The sequence below is a fragment of the Oppia nitens genome, unplaced genomic scaffold, assembly GCF_028296485.1.
Source record: "Oppia nitens isolate AA-2021 unplaced genomic scaffold, nextdenovo-longstitch-racon4-pilon3 scaffold1_pilon_pilon_pilon, whole genome shotgun sequence".
In the NCBI taxonomy this organism is placed as follows: domain Eukaryota; kingdom Metazoa; phylum Arthropoda; class Arachnida; order Sarcoptiformes; family Oppiidae; genus Oppia; species Oppia nitens.
Genome location: NW_026533199.1, coordinates 9,711,212 through 9,734,806, shown reverse-complemented (window position 1 = coordinate 9,734,806; position 23,595 = coordinate 9,711,212). Strand labels below are relative to the sequence as shown.

The 23,595-nt window shown below is 22.9% G+C and overlaps 7 protein-coding genes across 7 annotated transcripts; 5 read left to right on the top strand and 2 right to left on the bottom strand.

Moving 5' to 3' along the window:
* The first annotated feature begins 797 nt into the window (after nucleotides 1-797).
* On the top strand, nucleotides 798-1,304 carry LOC128952502 (uncharacterized). Its single transcript, XM_054297909.1, has 2 exons — nucleotides 798-1,066; nucleotides 1,158-1,304. Exons 1-2 carry the CDS (start codon nucleotides 809-811, stop codon nucleotides 1,287-1,289), a joined length of 390 nt encoding a protein of 129 aa, XP_054153884.1. The 5' UTR covers nucleotides 798-808; the 3' UTR covers nucleotides 1,290-1,304.
* Nucleotides 1,305-7,945: 6,641 nt separating this feature from the next.
* Nucleotides 7,946-9,457, bottom strand: LOC128951263 (uncharacterized). Its single transcript, XM_054296513.1, has 6 exons — nucleotides 9,303-9,457; nucleotides 9,128-9,198; nucleotides 8,763-8,823; nucleotides 8,522-8,678; nucleotides 8,351-8,453; nucleotides 7,946-8,262 (listed from the first exon to the last, which is right to left on the bottom strand). The coding sequence occupies exons 1-6, from the start codon at nucleotides 9,455-9,457 to the stop codon at nucleotides 7,946-7,948; spliced, it is 864 nt and encodes a 287-aa protein (XP_054152488.1).
* Nucleotides 9,458-11,486: 2,029 nt separating this feature from the next.
* On the top strand, nucleotides 11,487-12,313 carry LOC128951262 (aldo-keto reductase AKR2E4-like). The gene has a single exon (XM_054296512.1). It carries the CDS (start codon nucleotides 11,528-11,530, stop codon nucleotides 12,311-12,313), a length of 786 nt encoding a protein of 261 aa, XP_054152487.1. The 5' UTR covers nucleotides 11,487-11,527.
* Nucleotides 12,314-12,804: 491 nt separating this feature from the next.
* LOC128951261 (aldo-keto reductase AKR2E4-like) lies at nucleotides 12,805-13,929 on the top strand. Its single transcript, XM_054296511.1, has 2 exons — nucleotides 12,805-13,434; nucleotides 13,909-13,929. Exons 1-2 carry the CDS (start codon nucleotides 12,805-12,807, stop codon nucleotides 13,927-13,929), a joined length of 651 nt encoding a protein of 216 aa, XP_054152486.1.
* Nucleotides 13,930-14,195: 266 nt separating this feature from the next.
* LOC128951260 (prostaglandin F synthase 1-like) lies at nucleotides 14,196-15,062 on the top strand. The gene has a single exon (XM_054296510.1). It carries the CDS (start codon nucleotides 14,196-14,198, stop codon nucleotides 15,060-15,062), a length of 867 nt encoding a protein of 288 aa, XP_054152485.1.
* Nucleotides 15,063-17,023: 1,961 nt separating this feature from the next.
* Nucleotides 17,024-17,905, top strand: LOC128951259 (aldose reductase-related protein 2-like). The gene has a single exon (XM_054296508.1). The coding sequence runs from the start codon at nucleotides 17,024-17,026 to the stop codon at nucleotides 17,903-17,905; it is 882 nt and encodes a 293-aa protein (XP_054152483.1).
* A 619-nt stretch (nucleotides 17,906-18,524) lies between these two features.
* Nucleotides 18,525-19,494, bottom strand: LOC128951258 (uncharacterized). The gene is made up of 3 exons (XM_054296507.1): nucleotides 19,254-19,494; nucleotides 18,864-19,139; nucleotides 18,525-18,786 (listed from the first exon to the last, which is right to left on the bottom strand). Exons 1-3 carry the CDS (start codon nucleotides 19,436-19,438, stop codon nucleotides 18,525-18,527), a joined length of 723 nt encoding a protein of 240 aa, XP_054152482.1. The 5' UTR covers nucleotides 19,439-19,494.
* Nucleotides 19,495-23,595: the final 4,101 nt, after the last annotated feature.

The window sequence follows — 23,595 nt, the reverse complement described above, 5'->3', positions numbered from 1 at the left end:
CTCTATTGTCAGTCTATATGACTGTATATATTAGTTCATCACTAATTATGCCATTACTAGATCCCGGAGTGCAATCGTGTTTTGAAAAGATAACCGATGATGTATTTGACTGTTCGGATCGGGCGGTCAAGCACTGGAACATTACCAAACAGACTGACCCAAAATCACGGCCCGCGTGTTGCGGCTCATGGGATGAGGCAGACTGTATACAATTGGTCGCATCGGTAATAATTTATATAATTGTTATAATTTCTTTAAATACAAATAATATTTTTAATAGACATAAATATATATTTATATATTTTAACATTTGTTTATTGCATTAGAATAAGTGTACAATTGATGAAAACAGTGCCGTAAATAAATATATATCAGGACTGATAACTGATGAGGAAAGAGACAATTGCCAGTCATTTAAATATCATTCAGACTCTTGTAAACTATAATATTGTTTTATAGATCAACAGTATTGCTACTATAAAATAATAAATAAATAAAATTTCAAAAAATTATTTTAACTGTAATTGTATTTTTATATAATTATTATTGATAAAATTATACAATTTTTTTCTAGTTACACTTTAAATTGTAATTATTGATAGTCATGTGTTTTTATAAATTAACAATTTATTATGAAATAATAATTTTGTAAATTTTTTATCTAACATATTGATATATTCACATCAAACAATACAAATAATATTATATAAATAATATAATTTTATACATAAAATATTATATAAATTTTGTAATTTTCTATATTTACTATTAAAGTTAATGTATTATATTTAAATAAAAATATAAGACAATGTTTAAACTATTGATTGTTAGTTTATTTATAACAACGACTATGTGTTACAATTATAATAAGTTAATCAAACATGAAATGTTAGATCCGGATGATCAATATGTTAAGGACTGTTACTCTAGAATACCGGACCAATTGCATGACTGCACAATGAAAGTGATGACCGACTGGGGTCTTACACCGCATACCGATCCCAAATCACGTGAGTCGTGTTGCGGGTCGTGGCAATTGGCCGATTGTATCCGAGCTAATGCTGAAGTATGTATTAATATTAAACTATTACTTATTAACTATTATTAATATTAAACTACAATTAAATTATTGTTTACTTATGTATTGTATTTTTTAGATAAATTGTTATGAATGGGAAGTGGAGGCCGTAATCAAACTTCAAAACAAGACTATCACTAAACAGCAAACTACTAATTGTTTTAATTATGTCTATCATTCAGATATTTGTATAAAAACTTTTTCTATATAATTGTTTGTTTTATTAATTATACGGTATATGTATACAAATTATATATATATACAATTTATATAATATATATATATTATTAGTATAATAAATAATAATTTTAGATGATAAGATATAAGCGTTTTTAATTTATTAATCTAATGAATGATGAAAAATAAAATTATAATATAGTTTAATAATAATTTTATTAACAATTTAATAAAAACAAAATTTAGAAAATTATATACTGTATATTCTTAAAATATAGTGATGCAATAATAATTTTTTTAATCCCATATAAATTACATACATATTATTGGTATATAAAATTATAAATATTGCAATTATATGTGTTTACTATAGATAAATAACCTATTAATGTCATTGCATTTATCTATAATCTCCTCATAAATCACAAATTGATAATATTATTTCATTTAATTCAACAAAAATTATTTACTACTGTATATTGAATATACATTACTATAATATATAAACAAAATATTAATAGAAATAAATACAATTTATTGTAAATATTAACTAATATTTCCAACCATTTCGCCAATCAATAGGACACAGATAACATTGTGGACAGCCTTCCCATAACATGCCATACAGTCTATTATATAAATATCAAAAGTCACACCACTTTTTTGAAAAACACATATAATTCCATTAAACTTTTATTATATAGTTTTTTAATGATTTATTAAATATTTTTATAATTTTTACAATTGTTTTGTAAACCAATTTATTTTATATATTTAATATCTGTATTTACATAATCAGTGATTTATTAATAGTGATATATTGATGAATATATTATCATACAGTAATATACAAATGCTATGTTGTTGTACATGAGTGTGAAAACATAATAATTTAATAATTTATAGTTTTTTGTTGATGATCTATATTTGATAATAATATGAATAAATGGATAATACTATTAGTTTGTACACAATTAGTATGTATGTGCCAGTCATACAAACCAATAATTCATCCGCCACTAGTGGCCAGTTGTATGGAAAAGACATGGACGCTATGGGTAGACTGTTTGGCACAATCGTATAGACACTGGAATATGACATTTAGTTGGTTAGCACCGGTAGTCTATGATCGCGGCTCTCAACAAGTTTGTTGTTCCAGTTGGCAGACATATGACTGTGTTAGTGACGGTGCTTTGGTATGATATTAATAGTAATAGTTTTACTAATAATGTTTAATAACTTATTTAATATTTTTTAAACTTATATAATACTTATTAATTATTAGAGTCAATGTAATATTACTGAACAAATGGATACCAAAAAGTTTATGAAAGAGTACATTGAAATGCAATCAAATAATGATTGCTTACATTTTCCTTATCATTCAAAGCAATGCAAAACACATATGAAATCAAGGATTTTGAAAAAACTTTTTACTATATATTGAAATAAAATTTGAATTTTGTATTTTATTTGAATTAGAAAAAAAATATTATTGTCAATAAACATATTTAAAAAACATAGATATTTTTATATCATGTAATATATCTGTAATAATCACAATATTTGTTTGTTTTTTATTAAAATTAAAATAATTATATAAATATATTAATTTAAGTATTTAATATTATCTAACATGTAAAAATTATATCAATAATATAAAAAATTATTATATTTCAATATGAAAAATAATCATTATTTTCATGTCTTTATTTTTAGCAAAATTTAATTATACAATATAACTAATAAAATATGAACATATGTGTCAATTAACACGTAATTTTATTAAGCAATCATAATAATTAATATTATTGATAATAATAATCAAATTAAATCATAACATGTAATATCATACAGTATATAATTAATGGGACAAAAACTTATAAAACATGTCATTTATTCAAATAATAACAATAATTTTTCTAATAACAACTATAATGATGATAACTATACCGAAAACAGTAGTGTGTTTGACTCCACCACCACAAGCAAAAAACTGTAATAAAAAAATAGGTAAATCCGCACAAATCTGTGTATATTATGCCTATAAACGTATGAATGAGACATTTAAATTGGGAAAACCTATCAACGATGATCCCAAATCTAAACAGGTGTGCTGTAGTAATTGGATAATTACAGATTGTATGATTAAAGAGTCCGAGGTACATTTTGTTGTTTTATTTTATTTTCTATATCTAATATTAATTAATTATAATTTAATTATTTCTAAAACATTGTTAGCGCAAATGTAACCCTGATGAACAAACCACTTTTGTCAAATACCTTGAATACAAAGTAAAACTAGAATCAAAAAATGATTGCATTAAATATGCTTATAATACAACAGCATGTAATTTGTAATAATTTTTAATATAATTGAATAGTTTATTAGTATGTAATTTTGATTAAATTTAAAAGAGAGATCCTATAATTAATTGTTTAATAAAAATTATCTTTTTAATTAAATTTATTTAGTTAGTGTTACTAACTGTATATACTGTGTAAAAATTAATATATTTAAAAAATTTAACAAAATAATCATATTTATTTATTCATTATACATAATGCATAAAATTAGAAATAATAATAATGTAATAATTAATGTCAATGAATTGTTAAAATAAATTGATTTATTAAAGTGTTAATTTTGTTAATTTTATCAAATTACTGATAAATTTATTTTAATTATAAATATCTTTTAAAAATATAATATTATAGATAATTTAAAACTCAAATAGTTTTTAAATTATCTAAAATACAAACTACTTTATAGTTGATTGACACAAATGTGTTTTTAAAAGTAAAGTTAAGTTTTAGTTAAAGTATGCAAAACAAATAATAATAACACTTTAACTTTCATCAAAATAGATAGCAAATTGTGATATATGTTTTATGCCTGAAGATATGTTTGTAATTAATTATTTAATGACTTTTAATTTTTCTAAACATTTAATTAAGTATTTTTGAATTAATAGTTTAAATATAAACCGTTCAAATAATTGCTTAATATTCAATATACTGTACAAAAATTATCGATAAAAAATAAATATTACATATGTTTGTCGTTCAATAAAATCAATATTCAAATAATACTTGTTCCACATAATAAATCTATAAGTAATAAATATTTAAATATATTTTTCATTAAATTTTTTAAATATTTAAAACTATATTATTATAATATTATTTATTCAGTTATATTTTTGTTTACAAATATATTAATTTACGGAAATACTTTTTATAATTTAATATTGAATCAAAACATTTGACATATTTGACGATTTTTATATCAGTTTACAGTTACAATATTATTGAGATCCTTCACATGAGGTTAGGGTTAAACAAATGTGTTTATCGTTTAAAAAAAATATTTAATATACACCAAAATAAATAAATAAATCATTAAATTTCGGGTCAAATATTATATTTTAATAAAATGAATGTTACAATAATAAATATTAGCAATTGAATGTTATAAAACTTAATATCTTAATAAAAATTTTATGCAATTTTGTTGTATTTGAAATATTTTTGATAATTTATTAACTTATTTTTTAAGTGTTAATTTAATTATAATTTTTTGCGCATTTCTAATAACTAATAAAAGTATTCATTTTTTTAGACTAACAAAAATTTTATTTTTGTTGACTCTTTATTATTATTTTTTATATATTGCAAATATGTTGATCCATAATAATGTTGTTATTAACATTATTAAGTAAATTGGTGTCTAAATTTAAAATAATTATACTCAATGAACCACAACAATACCTCTACCATCGATATACTGGGACTACAATTATTAGGGTGACTCTCCTTATTATGTAACACACACACATACACATACACACACATACATACACACACACACACACACACACACACACACACACACACACACACACACACACACACACACACACACACACACACACACACATACATACATACACACACTGACTGTGTTTTTCATATTTGATATTTAATCTTATATATAATATTGGTTTCGCATTATTAGTTACAATATTGAGAGACAAAAAATAGACAGACTGTGAAACAAAACAAAAAAATTAGTGTAACTTTTTTTTGACTAAAAAAATTTGATATATTTTCTAATGCAAAGCAATTTTTGAAACAAACAAAAAACTCTTTTTCTAAAAAAAAATAAAAGCCGACTACTCGTAAAATAAATAAATTATAGTTGTGTTACCTTAACATTGACACAAAAAATATTATAAACCAATCACTAATGCAATTGAGGTCTATATATATTTTTTTTGTTATTAGTGAGTGTGTGTGTGTTTGTTGTCAATATATTTCAATTGGTGTTATGTAACAGCAATTTGTTATAGTCAGCTAAATATGAATTTATAAAAAACTTATTTTGTTTTGACATTTATATTTAGTTACATAAACACAAACCCGTTTATAATGTTGTTTGCATTTGTTGATTAAATTTATAACTCAAGAAGTTTTATATCAGTTTCTAAAAAATTTGACTAATTTTTATATAGAATAATACTATTTATTTAGAAAAAAATATATTAAAATACTAATAAATAATATAAAATGTATATTTTTATTAAATTTAAGTAATTATGCTCCAAATTTTATTATATGAAGTGTATATATTAAATTATAATTATGTAAAAATAGATATAAACTTTTAATGAAGTGCTTAATATTCATAATGTTTATTAATTATTAATAATTATAATATAAAATAAATGTTAATAAAAAATGAAATAAGTTTCGGTGCCATAGCCAGTGGTAACCATCACCACAACGAACCGTTAGTTATGATCATATTATATATCCTATCATTGTTTGGCTGTATATTAATCTTTATAATTGTCGGCAAATTTATTATATCGTGTTTTTTGACTAAAAGGGTTCAATCATTTTTCATAGCAAACGATATGAATACCGATAAATCAACTAATGATAGCTTTAATACCATTGATGATGTCATCGATGATCATCAATGTTATGCCAACAATGATGAGTGTAATGTTAATAGTTTACGTACTTATAAGTCATCATTAAATAATGCAAATAATGGTGTTTCACATATTGAAGATGTTATATTTAAGGTAAACATTTTTTATTATATATAAGTTAATATAATGTACAGTACAATATATAATAATAACATAACAGTTATATACATTAGTAGTAGTAGTAGTAGTACTAGTAGTAAAAAATCATTTGATTACATTAATTTAGCAATTTAATATTTAAATATTTTATCTACTGTTTTCTTATCCTATTTATAATAAAGTATATGCATTACTGTAATGTTGTTAAATTAAAGTAATTAAATAATTAATATAAAAACATAAATGTTAGTTATCACAGATACAAATATCATCAATGCACCATGGTGATAAACAGCATTGCATTTGTCCCATTTGCTCGACCAGTCGTTTAGATAAAGCTACTGCTATTATGATTGCTAATCCAATCAACATAGAGCACCGGGAGTTAACATTAAGTGGTCCTAAATCGCTACCAACACTTCCAACACCCGCCAAACGGAAGTCACTTATATCGACACTAAGTATACGAAAGTCGAAAAAGCGAAACAAAATTCGTTTGGATTTATTTAAGACTTTGGATAAAACTTTAGCCAAAAATATGACTAACATTATGCCTATCGTTACGAAAGGACAGTCGGAAAGGATTGTTGTCATCAATAATAATAATAATAACAATAATAATGAGAAAAAGTCGTTGTCATCGGATTGCAAACAAATGGCTAATTATAACGATGTTATCTTTGAACTCAAACAACGATTTTCATCGATGACTAATATTAACAGTTTGCCCAATAATTTATGAAAATAATAATAATTTTTAACTAAATTTAATTAATTATTATAAATTGTAATACTAAACAAATCTATAATAAAAATATTTTATATTTATTTTATTTTTTTATACAATCGTAAACATATACTAAACAATAATAATATAACATTTATAGAACATTTACCCTATGATAATAATAGTAATAATAGTAATACAGTATTAACAATAAAACTATAAATATAATTATAAAACAACAAAACAATTACTAATACATAAAGTCATTTAAATATAACTAAAAAATATTTAACAATAATTAACATAACTTAGACTTATAATAAAAATACATTTTAAGTATCATTTAAAAATATTTTTTATTTATAATATAAAGCAATATTTTTTTTAAAAAAATATATATATTTCACAAAATAATTCTAATTATTAAAATAAATAAATATTTTTAAAGTTTTGTTAATATATACAGTATGATTGTATATATGCATTATACAGTATTTTTCACAACTGTAGGAAACGATTTTAATTATTTTAATAATTATACACCAATAAATTAAATTAATAATGTATAATAATTTATACGAATAAATATTACAAGTAATTAATAATATTGTAAATTTTATATTATTATTATTAAATTTAAATATTAATTAAAAAAATAAATACTTACAATTAAGTCATAATTAGATTTAAATAAGCTAAATAGATTTATCAATAAGAAAAAAAGTGTGTATAAACTATAGTACTGTATTTTTTAAGCACCGTTACCACAAAAAATTATAGGACTATAATTTTTTATATTATTTAATATACAGTCTATAATAGTTAATATAACAGACAAAAATTTAGTAAAATATGTTTTAAAAACTATCTAATAAATATAGGAATCTCATCAAAATATTCAATTGAATTTTGAATGTCAACAAATAGTTTGACTGTATATGCAATCTCTACGAGTGAACTATCAATAGTGGATATACAGTCAAACGGTAGGCTAATGCTGACAATGTCTGATATGGAGTTGTTTTCGAGACAGGCGTCGGCACAGTTGGCCGACACCAAGTCATTGCTGTCCAGATATATATACTCTTTCTTAAATGATGTCTTGCGTATCACTTGTGGCCAAAATCTGACTACTCTTGTGGATCGATTGGCCAAATGAAAGTTTATATATATTTTGTCGCCTATTATTATTTTTAATTATTTATACATTTATTAAATTTTATGTATTAATTGCATTTATTGCAAAAATATAAAGAGATTCAATTATACCTGGATAGTAGGTATCTTTGTCCATATGAGCTGACAGTCTAACGGTTCCTATTTTTATGCCATAATAGCGGAGCAAATTTTCGCGGACTGAGGCCACCGGTCTCTAAATAATTATTTTTAAAAAATAAAATAAAAAATATTTATTATTTTTAAAAAAATTATAATTTATACATCTCTGGTATGTGTGGTCACAACATTTGAGGGCATTTTTACAGTAAATTCTTGTTTTGTATTATAAGTATTGTCAGAAAATAGTTTATTATCAATGATTGCTTCGACATAATACATCACGTGACCATTTTTTACTTTATACGATGGCAAAAATGCACTAGATCAATTATTTTTAAAAAATACATTAATAATTGTTTGTTCAATAATGATGTTAATCACGAAAAAAACAATAATTACTTACTTATGCAAAATAAAATCAAACGGTACACGGTACAATGCATTTTGCATAATATCTGTTTTTACTATATTTAGAAAAAATAATATATTTTACATTAACTAAATATTGCATTAGATATTTTAAAATGCATAATGAATTTACTATAATATAATAATAATCAATATTTTTTTTTAATAATTGTAAATTTAATTTTAATAATTATTATTTAAAACTAGAAATGATACAATTTTGTGTTTTATTTTTTAGTTTATCCACCTGAACGCTATATTATCTACTTAAGGTTATCACCAGTTAATTTGGTCACTTTTTCACTGGATTATCAATATGCAAAAAATAAGCAAAAATAAAAATTATTTAATATACTGTACCAATGTCTCTTAGGTTGAGCGGAATCGACATAAAATGTGTAGTTCCCAAATCACGTGTTTGTCGATAAAATCTGTATAAATTTTTTTTTATAAATATTGATTTTTTAATTAAAAATATTTTTTTTAATTAGTGGTTCAATTAATACAAATATATAATTGCCATAATATCACATACTTTGCATGACATTCACCGATTGCTGTAATGAAAACGTGTTTACATTTTAAACTACCGTTCAATTCAATGATTAGCATACAATTGACTCGTTCGCCACTTTTGTAATAATGTTTGGGTTCAACCAATACCTCAAATCGAGTCAATTGAAACCCCATTATTGTATAAATTATCAAAAATATATTAAAAATAATTATTTATTTTTTTCATATAAAAATTGCATTGTTTTTAACAATATATTTATAAATAAATTAACAACAAAATGGACAATATTTTATTATATCAATATGTTTAGTGCGATGTTTAGGAATGTTGTGATAAAAATAATATAATATCTAACTATATATCAAATATATAATACTGTATACAGTATCTTTTAATATATCTATATATATATATATATGGCATAAACACAAACAGTTAGAATTTTAACGATAATATTGATTTTTACAACCCATTGAACACACACACACACACACACACACACACACACATAGATACATACACACACACACACACACACACACACACACACACACACACACACAGAGATATATATATATATATATATATATATACACATGTGGCATAAGTAGTATATCTTTATACTGTACACTACAAATTTAATTATTCATATAAAAATTTATTTATATAAAACAATTGAATTAAAACTAATTTATTGTCAAAGAAATATTGTATTCTATATTTTACAAAATAATGTTTAAATTAAATTCAACTATAATTTAATAATAATAATTTGTTGATTGTGTGATCATTTTTAAAAGTTATTGTTATATTAGAAATGGCGCATGTGTTAACAATTGTCAATGATTGTCAATATACATGTTTGAATGTGGATTCTGTAAAAAATCAATAACAATATTCTAGTTGTATATACTATGATAGTATTTTTGTAATACATATATAATATAAGTTACAATAAAATAATTTACTATTATATATATATAAGCTTTACATTTAATATATAAATCCACAGTATATATAAACTAAATCATTGAATAACTAAAATAAAAAATTTGCATATTTAAAATAATAATAAAAATTATTATAAATTAAATTTTTAAAAATAAAAATATTAACAAAAACCAGTTGAGAATGCTAAAAAGCATTTCCATACGAACTCCTTATCCAAAGTAAATTTTACTGATGTTGGGTATCAAATGATTTAGTATGACAAAATAAACTCAACTATAGTCATGTGAGTTATCAAATGATTCAGTATGACAAAATAAACTCAACTATAGTCATGTGAGTTATCAAATGATTCAGTATGACAAAATAAACTCAACTATAGTCATGTGAGTTATCAAATGATTCAGTATGACAAAATAAACTCATTTTTAATTCTCTACAAAATTCTTAACGTTAAAATTTTTAACTAATTTTTTTCTTTGACCATTTTTTCTATCTTCCCGAAGAGATATCAAAATTTTAAAGCATATTTTTTATGCTTGTTTTTGATGCTTTATTCAAATCTATACTCAAAAATTTTTACCTAAAATTTTTTTGACTGGCCGCCATTTTCTCTATGTTCCCGAAGAGATATCAAAATTTTAATGCTGATCCCCTATACCTTATTTTTGATGCTTAATCCAAATCTGAAGTCATAATTTAAAAATTCAATAAAAAGCGGACGGACGGAAGGACGGAAGGACGGAAGGACATATAGAATTCAGATACGTACTCCTTTCAGGAGTTCGTGAAAAATAAATCTTTATATTATTATAATACATAAATTAACTATTATTTTTTACAAAGCTATAAAATTTATAGTATAAATATAAAATATAAAATATATATTATAGGTGGCGCTTGTATTATTCAAATATTTTTTAAAGTCTGATATTAACTTAATATTATTAAGTACTGCATAGGTATTATCTCTTAGTTATTAAATAAAACAATAATTATAATTAAAGATAAACAATATAAATACTTATATTATTTTTAATCAGTTTAAGTTTGCTATTAAAAATACAGCAAATAAAATATTACTTTCTATAATAATTAATTACAGTACAAATAAATAGTTGTTTTAGTTTATCTGGAATTATATTATAATTAAAGTTAATATATATTTCATAAATTATATTTTAAGAGAAATTAAAATGTTAAAAATTTTTGCAAATTTATTATTTTTTATATTAATTACTTATACGTGTAGTATTCCAGATGTGCCGTTTGTATTGTTAAACAATGGCCAGAAAATGCCTATCGCTGGCTTCGGTACCAGTTTTGCAACCGAGCAGTCAATTAGGGACGCACTGGAAGCCGGATACAGACATTTTGATACATCACTTAATTATATGAATAAAGATGAAACAATACAAATGGAAATAGTTATGGGAAATGTATTCAATGATGTTATTAGTAGTGGAAAAATCAAGAGAGAAGAGTTGTTTATAGTCAGCAAATTAGAGGAATGGGATCACCAGAGAGATAGAGTGCCCATTGCTATTACACAGTCATTGACTAATCTGGGACTCGACTATTTGGATCTGTATCTCATTCACGGACCCGAGTCTACCGAACGCAAAAATGTGAGTCTAGTTGAGACTTGGATGGGAATGAATGATGTGCTAGAATCAGGATTAACCAAATCTATAGGCGTTTCCAACTTTGATAGGACACAAATCAGGAGTATTTTGGGCACAGGTGTGGTTCCAGTTACTAATCAAGTCATATCTAATCCATACTGGACACAGAAACCAATGTTAGCATATTTGCAAAGTCATAATATAACAATGACTGCCTATTCGCCAATGGGTGGCATAACTGATCCAGATTTGCTTAAAGATGCCAAACTAAATGAGATAGCTCAATTTCATAGGGTTAGTAATGCTCAGATAGCCATGAGATATCAGATCCAACGTGGAGTCATTGTTATACCAAAAGCTAATCATCAAAAATATATTGTCCAGAATTTAGACTTATTTTCATTCAATTTATTAGACTATGAAATGACAGAAATCGAGGCATTAAATAAACATTAAAATTTTATATTGTATTTGTAAACATAATTTTGGATTTTTATGAATATATTTTTTATTTATATTGTCTAACGTTGAAGTGAAATAAAAATTGATATATTAAATAAACATTAAATGATTTTAAAAAATATTATTTTTATTTAATTTAATATAAACTTTATTAAATAATAATTTTAATGTTTTTTAAAAATATAATCTTCTAAATCTAAGTTTACTTTAACTCAAGTACTTTATTATTTTATTATTTCAAATATTAAAAACAATATTTGCTAATGATAAAACATAAAAATAAAAATTATTACTAGTAATCAATTTATAAGTTATAGTTAGAAATAAAAAATAAATTAAAATATTAATTTTTTAATTAGTTCATATAATTATTAATCACAATTAAAATGCATAAAATATTTATAACTTTAATAGTTTTTATATTAATTACTCATACGATTAGTACATTAAAAGTGCCGTTTGTATTGTTAAACAATGGCCAGAAAATGCCAATCGTTGGTTTCGGTACCAGTTATGCAACAGAACAGTCAATTAGGGACGCATTGGACGCCGGGTACAGACATTTTGATACATCACTTGAATACATGGATAAGAATCAGACAAATCAAATGGAGAAAGTTATGGGAAAAATATTGAAAGACGGGATCATTAGTGGAAAAATTAAGAGAGAAGAGTTGTTTATAGTCAGCAAATTAGAGGAATGGGATCACCAGAGAGCTAGAGTTCCCATTGCTATTACACAGTCTTTGAAAAATCTTGGACTCGACTATTTGGATCTGTATCTCATTCACGGACCCAAGTCTACTGAACCCGAAAATGTGAGTCTAGTCGAGACTTGGATGGGAATGAATGATGTGCTAGAATCAGGACTAACCAAATCTATAGGTGTTTCTAATTTTAATAAAATACAAATTGAGTGTATTTTGGGCACAGGTGTGGTTCCAGTTACTAATCAACTTATATCTAATCCATACTGGACTCAGAAACCAATATTAGCATATTTACAAAGTTATAATATAACACTGACTGCTTTCTCACCACTGGGTGGGGGTGGCATAGATGATCCACATGTTGTAGACGATGATAAAATCATTGAAATAGCTATTTCCCATAGGGTTAGTCCGGCTCAGATAGCACTGAGATATCAAATCGAAAGGGGAGTCATTGTTATACCGAAATCTAATCATAAAAATTACATAATAGAAAACTTAGATTTATTTTCCTTTAAATTATCTAATGATAATATTAAACAAATTGAAGCATTAAATAAACATTAATAGTTATTTATAATATTTATTATAAACTAATACATTATTATATTTACAAATATAATTTACATTTTAAATATAAAATTGTAATTATTTTATTGTTAACATTAATATTTTTAATATTAATTTCTATGATCTACCTATAATAAATCAATATATGATAAATTTTAGAAAAAACATTAATTATATAAAATTTCTTATTTTTATTAAATGTAATTTTTTAGTGTAATTTAAAAAATAAATTTTTAATAGTAAATCATATATAAATATTCAAATATTTGTTATACACCTTTATAATTTACAAACATTTGCTAAACATAGGCACAACATATCTTATCGTAATTTATAAAAATTGTAACCTAAAAATTAAGTCTAATTTGTAAACTTGAAAATAATAAAAGATTAGAAATAATTATCACAAACAGTAATTCTCAAGTGTTTTACATTTGATTTTATTCATTAATATATTGTATGAATATTTATTGTAGATATTATTATAAAAAAAACATTATAAAAGCTCTAATTAAAAATAGAGTTTGGTATACATTTAAAAATAGTTTATTAAATATTAGTTTAATTTTTTTAAAGAAAAATTTATAAAAAAAAATATGTATAAGTTGTCTCTGACATTATTAGCAATTATATTAGCATTTAAATGTATATCAGCCGATATACCGACTCGATTGCTAAATAATGGCCAAAAGATACCGATTGTCGGGTTAGGCGCCGGACACGTCACAGAAGAGTCTGTACGGTCGGCATTGGAGGTCGGATATAGACATATCGATACATCGCTGAATTACGGAGACTCGGAGATCATTATTGGAAAGGTATTGAAAGAAGTGCTAAAAGATGGAAAAATCAAACGCCAAGACCTGTATATTGTTAGCAAACTTGAGACTGAATATCACACTAGAAGTCGAGTACCGGAAGGTATTAAAAAATCACTTCAACGCTTAGATCTCGACTATTTGGATCTCTATCTGATCCATAGTCCCGACTCACAGCCGGCCAATATAACAGTTGGCGAAACGTGGCTCGGGATGATTGATGTACTCAAAGCCAATCTCACCCGATCTATTGGTGTCTCCAATTTCAATCAAAAACAGTTGGATGAAGTCATAGCCAAGGGTGTTGTTCCGGTCACCAATCAGGTCATATGCAATCCATATGTTAACGAAAGAAAGTTGTTGGCCTACGCCGACTCACACAACGTCACGCTTACCGCATACTCGCCGGTTGGCGGCCGAGCATATCCTGATCTATTGAAAGATCCAAAGCTTATAGAGATTGGCAACAAATATAAGGTGAGTTCGGCTCAGGTAGCTCTCAGGTTTGAGATTCAAAGAGGTGTCATCGCTATACCGAACTCACAAAACCCTAAATATATTAAAGAAAATATTGATGTGTTTGGCTTCAAGTTGACCGATGAAGACATAAAAGCTATTGAAGCTCTCAATAAAAAGGATTCATAAAATTGCAATAAAATAAAATGTTAATAAATAATAATAATCTAATTCTTTAATATATCTATATTTAATTAAACTAAAAACTAAGTTAATTAATTAATTTAGTTGACAATAACAACAATTTATAAAAAATAAAAATGTAGATTATATTAAATACTGAATTTATTGTTATTAATTTAATTATAAAGACTTGTGATATTATTAGTATTTTCATCAGTTAATTATTGTAGTTATTAAATAATTGCATTAAAAATTTTATCATTTTTAAATTCATTTTTAATTTAATCTACAGTAGTAGTACATAATTATAGTATTTAAATGATAATAATATTTATTGATATTAATTAATATATAATTTTGTATTAACTAAATGATACAAATTTTAAGTTATTATTAGATACTTAACAATATTAAATTTTATATTACATTATTTATTGAACTCAATAAATAATAATAGAAGTAGACTTAAATATAGATTATAATGACATCAATAGATAGTGAACTTTAAATATATTTTTAATTTCCCATCACTTTATAGGTGCAAATATTAATATTCAGTGCATATAAACTTACTATAAGTTTCATATTTTTGTTATCCAATGGTTATTTAATTTCTAATTTTCAAAAAAAACTTGAAAAGTTTTGTTTACTGAAATCTATAATGGCTTTTTGAGTCTGTGTGTGTGTGTGTCGCATATTTTTTTGCGAAAATTCTGACTTCAGATTCGGTTAGAGGACTACTAATAATGTATTGAAAAGTGGCATTAAAATTTTGATATCTCTTCGGGAACATAGAGAAAATGGCGGCCAAAGTAAAGAAAATTTTAAGAAAATTTTTTTAAAGTATAGATTTGAATAAAGCATCAAAAACAAGCATCAGAAATATGCATTAAAATTTTGATATCTCTTCGGGAACATAGAGAAAATGGCGGCCAAAGTAAAAATATTTAGGTAAAAATTTTAACGTTTAGAATTGTATAGATCATTAAAAATAAGATATTATAGATCAAAATTATCAATATTTAAAAAGTATGATTATAGTTGTTTATTTTGTTTATTTTGTCATACTGAGTCATTTGATGCCGTACATGACTAAAGTTGAGTTTATTTTGTCATACTGAGTCATTTGATGCCGTACATGACTAAAGTTGAGTTTATTTTGTCATACTGAGTCATTTGATGCCGTACATGACTAAAGTTGAGTTTATTTTGTCATACTGAGTCATTTGATGCCGTACATGACTAAAGTTGAGTTTATTTTGTCATACTGAGTCATTTGATGCCGTACATGACTAAAGTTGAGTTTATTTTGTCATACTGAGTCATTTGATGCCGTACATGACTAAAGTTGAGTTTATTTTGTCATACTGAGTCATTTGATATCAATATTTAATTTATGTATATTTGACGTTTTTTAAATTTTTAAATGTTACTCTATAGCCGCTATAATTATATAAACGTATGGTTTTCAATGCTATTCAAGTTTTTTTTCTGAAAATGCTTTCTAGCATTCTTAACTGGTTTATAATTGATTTATGTTTAATAAAAATAGAAGAATTATATTAAAAATATCTAATGAAGAAAATATTAATAATTATCATTATTTTATTAGTATTTAAAAGTATTATAAATGATTTTTAACAAATCAACATTAAATAAATTTATCAAGGTAATAAGTTTTTTGCATAATTTAAACACGTGATTACAAAATTTTGTTTAAGTACTTGTTAAGTAAATTATTAGTGCTAAAATTAAGTATTGTACAGTATATGGAGCATCATGATAAAAAGTACTCAATTAAAATGTACCTGCTTAATTTATTTATTTAGTTTATTCACAGACAAGTTATTTCAAATAGTGTAGAGTTTTACTATAAAATATTCATATATATATACTGTATATCCTGTATATAAAAAATAAATCATTTTTAATACAAAATTAAAAATACATTTTAAAAATTGGTAAACATGTATAACATATTTATAACACTAATTGTTTGTGTATTTTGCGGTACACAAGCAACCAAAATACCGGATCGATTGCTTAACAATGGTATGAAAATACCGATCGTGGGTTTGGGAGCCATGGATATCACGGAACAAGCGGTTAGAGATGCTATTGATTTGGGTTATCGACACATCGATACATCACATAACTATCATACGTCGGACAAAAAGAATTGGTCAGAGATTATCATTGGAAAGGTATTGAATGATGTGTTCAAAACGGGAAAAATCAGACGACAGGATATGTTTATTGTTAGTAAACTGGAGGCTGACTATCATCAGCGACAACGGGTTGTGGTTGGGATTAAAGAGACACTTACTAATCTGGGACTCGACTATTTGGATATGTATTTAGTACATCACCCAAATTCGTCAGCACCGGTCAACATCAGTATTACTGAGACCTGGCAGGGAATGATCGATGTTTTGCAAGCCAACCTCACCCGATCAATAGGTGTATCCAATTTTAATGAACAACAAATCGATGAAATTAGTAAATTGGGTGTTATACCGGTCACCAATCAGGTGCTCTGCAATCCATATGTCGTACAGAAGCCGCTATTGGCCTATTCAGACAAACATTATACTACACTGACCGCATACTCGCCGATAGGCGGTTCCCGATATCCGAACCTATTAAAGGATCCCAAACTTGTTGAGATTGCCGGCAAACATAAGATAACGGCGGCTCAGGTGGCGCTCAAATTTCAAGTACAAAGGGATGTCATAGTTATTCCCAAAGCAAATACATTAAAATATTTGAAAGAAAATTTGGATTTATTTTCGTTTTCATTGACTGATCAGGAAATTAAAGATATCGAAGCTTTGAATAAAAGAAATTAAATTTTTTTATAAATAAAAAAGTAATTATATATTCATTAAGTAAAATCTCTATAATATATAATTTATTTTTATAATTAAATTTATTTAGTTTTTGAGTATTGTTGCAAATAATTTACGTTATAATAAATAAAAAAAACATATTGTTATGCAAAAAGCAATAATTATGAGTGACATTGAATTTAATGTATAAAATTTTAATTTACTTAATACTACTATTATTATTATTATAAATATTAATTATAATATATTTAATACAGTACATTAAAAGTATAAAATTAATTAATAGGAGTATATGTTAAAAATTATTTATTTAATTATTATTATTAATAATTTTATAATTGAAACAATGTATATTTATAGTATGAATATTAATAATATTTTAACTTAATTAATAATGAATGTAACTGTAATTAAGTTTAATTATACCTTATTTGACTACAAAAGTATTTATTTATTATTTGTACACTACTTTTATTTTTTATTTATATTATTTGTTTAGTAACAAAAGTACTAATTAAATTAATGAACTTTAATTTTTTAAAATCATTTTATATTAATTATTATTTAATATACAAAAATTATTAATTAACAAAATAAATAATGAAATATTTTTTTAAACTCATTGTTCGGGAAAGCTTTGAAATATCTCAGCGATAGTAATAGATATCGATTTAGTTCTCTTGAGATTTGACCTCTTTTTGGGCGGTTTTCCCAATTTATCACATTTGTCGCTATCGTCGGCATAATCGCCGCAAAAGAAATTGAGTGCATTAGAAGTGGTCGACTCCACGAACTCATCCAATGTCTGTAAATCTTTATCACCACAAATGTCCACATTTTTGGCCCTTTCGGTCAAACACTGTCTGAAACTGTAATATTCACTATACGATAGACACACAAACACATTAAGAATTAATCAATAGACTACTTGTCCAAAAATAGGTACAGTATATCTTACCAACAGGTATGCGGTATCTTAAGCTTGTCGTCCACAGTCAAGACTCCCTGCAAGTGATCGATGAAAACGTTATGACATTTTTCCAATTCAAACGTTGCTTTATTGAAACATTTGGATCCGACCATAAACTCCATACCTTTTTTCGAGTTTCGTTTACACATACGGTTGACATTACTTTTAAGTGTATACATCATAATAGCGAAAAACTGTTTCGGTAAACCCTTTTTGCAACGTTTCGTATAGTTTTCCAGAACCTTTAGGTCGGCTAACTGTGCGCTAAGTTTGAAAAAATAATGTTTTTTTTTATAAATATTGATAATAAATATTAAAATTTATATTAAATTATTACTAATTGATATAATAATAAATAGATATAATTGTATAGTAAACCTGCAATATTTTTGCATTTCATCATCGTTTTCGGGAAAACGTCGGCTATTGTTTCCGTACCCAACCATATGTCCAAACATTGTGTCGGCCGTCCTCTCGGAGCTCTTATTGCACGTCAATTGTACACATAAAACATGACAAACAATATATAATAAATTAATTACTAAAATTAATTTGATAGACATAATTGTTGTCAACTTTTTTCACTACAAGATTAGGACATTTAAATTGGATTATATAAGAGCAATGAATTTTGTTTATATTTAATATATGATAAAAACTATCAGCAAATGTGTTGTCTAGAGAAGTGAATTACTTTTGAACTACTATTGATTGAAACGATTACCGAAAATCCTAATAAACTTTAAACTAGTTTATTGCATGACATTTGTATTGATATTATTAAAATTTATTTCATTAAACTTTTATTATGATTTAATATTTTAAATACAGTAAATAATAATCTTTATTTTAATATGGAAAAAATTGTGTTTTACACTCAATATATATTTAAATTAATTTTTAAATATTCATATTCATATTTTATTAAATAGTGTATTACATGAAGTTTCATAAAATATTTTTTGTTTTTGATAAAATAAGCCAATTGTGTAAAACAATTTAATGATAGTGAAAGTTAAAATGTAATTTTTTTTATTTGTTTTTACACTGAAAACTTTAAGACTCTATCTTATTATTAATGTGTGTCACATATTATTTTCATATAAAATCAGGTTATTGTTCAGGAAATTGAAGTTTTCCAATGAATTTATTTTTTTAATTAATCAGTATAATTCATTTATCAAAAATTTTTTACTAATTTTGACATTAAATATATATAAATTTTTATTACATTATAAAATAATAATTTATGATCTTCAACAATAATGATTCATTATTAGTAATTTCAATCAATATATTTTAAGTATTTTAAAAATGTATATAAAAACTAATAATCAAAAATTATATTATTTTCCATATATTTTAGATATAGATATATTTTTTATATTTATTAAAATAGCAGTTTTATTATTTCACAATTTATTTTGTACAGTTCATGCTAAAAAATATTAAAATTTTGACTATAAATTTAAATATATTATAAATATATTTAATTAGTCATAAGGGCGTCAATTATTGTTTGTAACCAAAAAGTAATTGTATTTTTGGTTAAAAACTACATATATTTGAGTAAATTATTTTTATTTACTATACAGTATACAAATGTTAATTGTTATGTATATAACAAAATAGTATTATTAATAAATGCAAGACTTTATTGACTATTTGAAGGATGAGTACAAACGTGGGATTAATTATGATTTTTACACAAAAATGATGAAAACATTTTTATAATGAATTTGGCTTTTTATTTGTAACTCATATGCAAATATGTTTGTCTTTTTATGTACAGTTAATTTTAGATATTTGGTAAAACATACCATAAAGTAATCAAAATATAGATATAATTTGTTTAATAGTTGTATTGTATATTTAGTTAAATAATTTGTTTTATTTGATTTTTTAAAACATTTTACAACAATAAAGTATATAATGAATTTGTAACTTAATTTAACTTTTTTTAACTACTGTTAACAACACAAAATTTTTATTTAATCAAGGTTTGATAATTATTTTTTTTATATAAATGTACAGTTTAATATTTTATTATTTTAGTGAGTAAGTTGGAGTAATTTATAAAATTTTAAAAAATAAATTAATAAATATTGTATTTAAAATTCTAAAGTGTTAAAACAAATATTAAAATGAAGGTAATTATTTATTTTATTTTTATATTATTATTAAATAATATTTAGTTTTCTGTTATTTTATATTAATAATATTAACTTTTAAAACATAAATATTTTTAAAAATAATGTTTTATTTATTATTATAATTATTATCTATCTATATATATATATATTCAATTACATTTTTATAGTCAATGTCTCAAATTATCAAAAATAGTAATCAATGAATAAATCGTTTCATAAATTATTTTATTATTTAATAACCTAATATTATAGCATCACAAATATGCAATTATATTGTTATTTTAAATAAAAATATCACGTTGTCAAATTAATAAAAATAGGTTATTTAATAACAATTATTAATAAAAATTTATTGATTAATAGATAAGCTATCAATGAGAGAATTATTTTTAAAATTAAATATTTTAAAAACCATGTAATAAAACAATAAAAGTAATTTCTAATTGTTTATTAGTTATGGTTTGAGATCAATAAAAATTGATTTTCAAAATCACATAAAACTATTTATTTACAATATGACTGCCAATTGTCCATTATTTAACCGGAAAATTTGGTTTAATAAATTCAAAATGTCATGAATTATCATAATACAAAACATGACAAATTGTTAACTTTTTTTAATCATTGAATAATTGAAGTATATTTTATATTAATTAAATAATATATTTTTATAATGTTTTTTTTATTATTTTTAAGAACTGATAATTTAGTATAGTGTAGTAAGATAATAATTAAGTGCAATAATACTTAAATTAATTAATTTTCTGGTTATTGCAATTAAATTGTAATAATTATAATTTATCCAGAGCATATAAAACAATAAGTTGGCAACGCTATATAGTAAATAGATATCAATATATTTTTTACACTAAAAAAACTAATTTGTATTGTATATGTCAAAAATATATTTAAAAAACATCATATCATAACTAGTTTAGTTAATTTAGATCCAAACTTTTCTCATTATTTTATTCAAATCAAAAAATCAAAAATAAAATATGAAAAAATGTTGACGTTTTGTTTTTAGTATATTACTCAATTAAATTTGTATAATTTATAAATATATTTTATTTTGTCACATTTAATATAACAAATGTATTTTTTATTTTTATTTTAATATTATTTTTTTGCATTAAAATTACTAACAATGATAATAACTTTATAAAAGTATATCAAGGAAAAGACATTTTTTATATATTATATTGTATTAACTCATATTAACATTTATATTCAAAATCTTTTTTGCAAATATTTTCTTTATTCATAATATATTTATTATTATTATTTATATAAAAAAATAACAATTTTCTTATTGATTTGTATCTCTAATTTGAACTACAAATATATAATATATATATTAATTTTGTTATTATTAATAACAAATAATATCTCACAATTTCAAGGGAAACGCTTTTTTAAATATAATATAAAAAATATATTATAATTGATTGCAATTATCTATAAATTATTTTAAGAATAGAATTTATTTTATGATTTATATATTATTACGAAAAAATATTTTATTTAAATATTTAAATGACATGTATCTCAATGTTGGAATTTTTTATTAAAGACTTTACATACATAAAATATTTTGAATTTATAATTTAATTATAAAATTTAACTATTTTATTGTTTATAAATTAATATAATAAAACAATTTTTAATTGTATTTACAAAAAATACATAATAAATCATAATCTAAATAAAAACTAAATTGACTAAACAAATAAATATAATTAAAATATCATGTTTATAAATGCTATTATATAAATTATAAATATACAATACTGTAAATTAAATTAAAATCACTGGATTGTGAAATATTTATTATTATTCTTATCTTTTTATATATATTTTTGAACTTATCCATCAAAAATATTATATAAAATATAAAGTGTAAAATACAGTATAATATAATCAATTTTTAGAATAAATTGGAAATAAACATAAATAGATAAAAACAAGTCAATTGATATTTTTCAATAACAATATTTTTTCATTATATATTCATATGTTAAGGTCAATTATATAAATTTGTATTGTAGTGTAATATTTTCTATGCAAAAATATAAATTTCATAATTGATTGTTTTTAATTTGTATTATTTAACTAAAAACAAATACTATATTTAATGAAAGCTTTTTAATTCACATTTATTATATTAAGCAATTGCATAACTAAAATATAATAATTATATGACTAGTACTACTAATAAGTGTGTGATTTATAATTAAACCACACATATTTTATTTAATATTAATATATGCCCACAAATCACAAATTTCAATCAGACAACTAATAATGTAATTACAGGTTTGAATGGTATTTGTTTTGCAAAAAATATGATAATTTATTTTATGTGATTTATTACAATCTATTTTTATATTATGTAACTTTTATTTATTATTCTACATAAATATATTGTAAACTATAATAGTTTTCACTAAAATTAAAAATTATACTTTTAAATTGTATTTTACATAACTTTAAAATGTGATAATTAGAAATGTTTGTAAAATATAACTTTTTATTTTTTTTGTTAAAGTATTGTTATTTAAATAAAA

Bases quoted from the DNA above. Each gene is read 5' to 3' on its own strand.
- LOC128952502 (XM_054297909.1), top strand. From the start codon at position 809: ATGTTTAAACTATTGATTGTTAGTTTATTTATAACAACGACTATGTGT. The intron at 1,067-1,157 runs GTATGTATTAAT...TGTATTTTTTAG, and splicing joins GTATCCGAGCTAATGCTGAA to ATAAATTGTTATGAATGGGA.
- LOC128951263 (XM_054296513.1), bottom strand. From the start codon at position 9,457: ATGGGGTTTCAATTGACTCGATTTGAGGTATTGGTTGAACCCAAACAT. The intron at 9,199-9,302 runs GTATGTGATATT...AAATTTATACAG, and splicing joins ATCGGTGAATGTCATGCAAA to ATTTTATCGACAAACACGTG. The intron at 8,263-8,350 runs GTATAATTGAAT...AAATAATAATAG, and splicing joins CAAAGATACCTACTATCCAG to GCGACAAAATATATATAAAC.
- LOC128951262 (XM_054296512.1), top strand. From the start codon at position 11,528: ATGCCTATCGCTGGCTTCGGTACCAGTTTTGCAACCGAGCAGTCAATT.
- LOC128951261 (XM_054296511.1), top strand. From the start codon at position 12,805: ATGCCAATCGTTGGTTTCGGTACCAGTTATGCAACAGAACAGTCAATT. The intron at 13,435-13,908 runs GTTAGTCCGGCT...TGCTAAACATAG, and splicing joins AAATAGCTATTTCCCATAGG to GCACAACATATCTTATCGTA.
- LOC128951260 (XM_054296510.1), top strand. From the start codon at position 14,196: ATGTATAAGTTGTCTCTGACATTATTAGCAATTATATTAGCATTTAAA.
- LOC128951259 (XM_054296508.1), top strand. From the start codon at position 17,024: ATGTATAACATATTTATAACACTAATTGTTTGTGTATTTTGCGGTACA.
- LOC128951258 (XM_054296507.1), bottom strand. From the start codon at position 19,438: ATGTCTATCAAATTAATTTTAGTAATTAATTTATTATATATTGTTTGT. The intron at 19,140-19,253 runs GTTTACTATACA...TTTCAAACTTAG, and splicing joins GAAATGCAAAAATATTGCAG to CGCACAGTTAGCCGACCTAA. The intron at 18,787-18,863 runs GTAAGATATACT...TCTATCGTATAG, and splicing joins AAGATACCGCATACCTGTTG to TGAATATTACAGTTTCAGAC.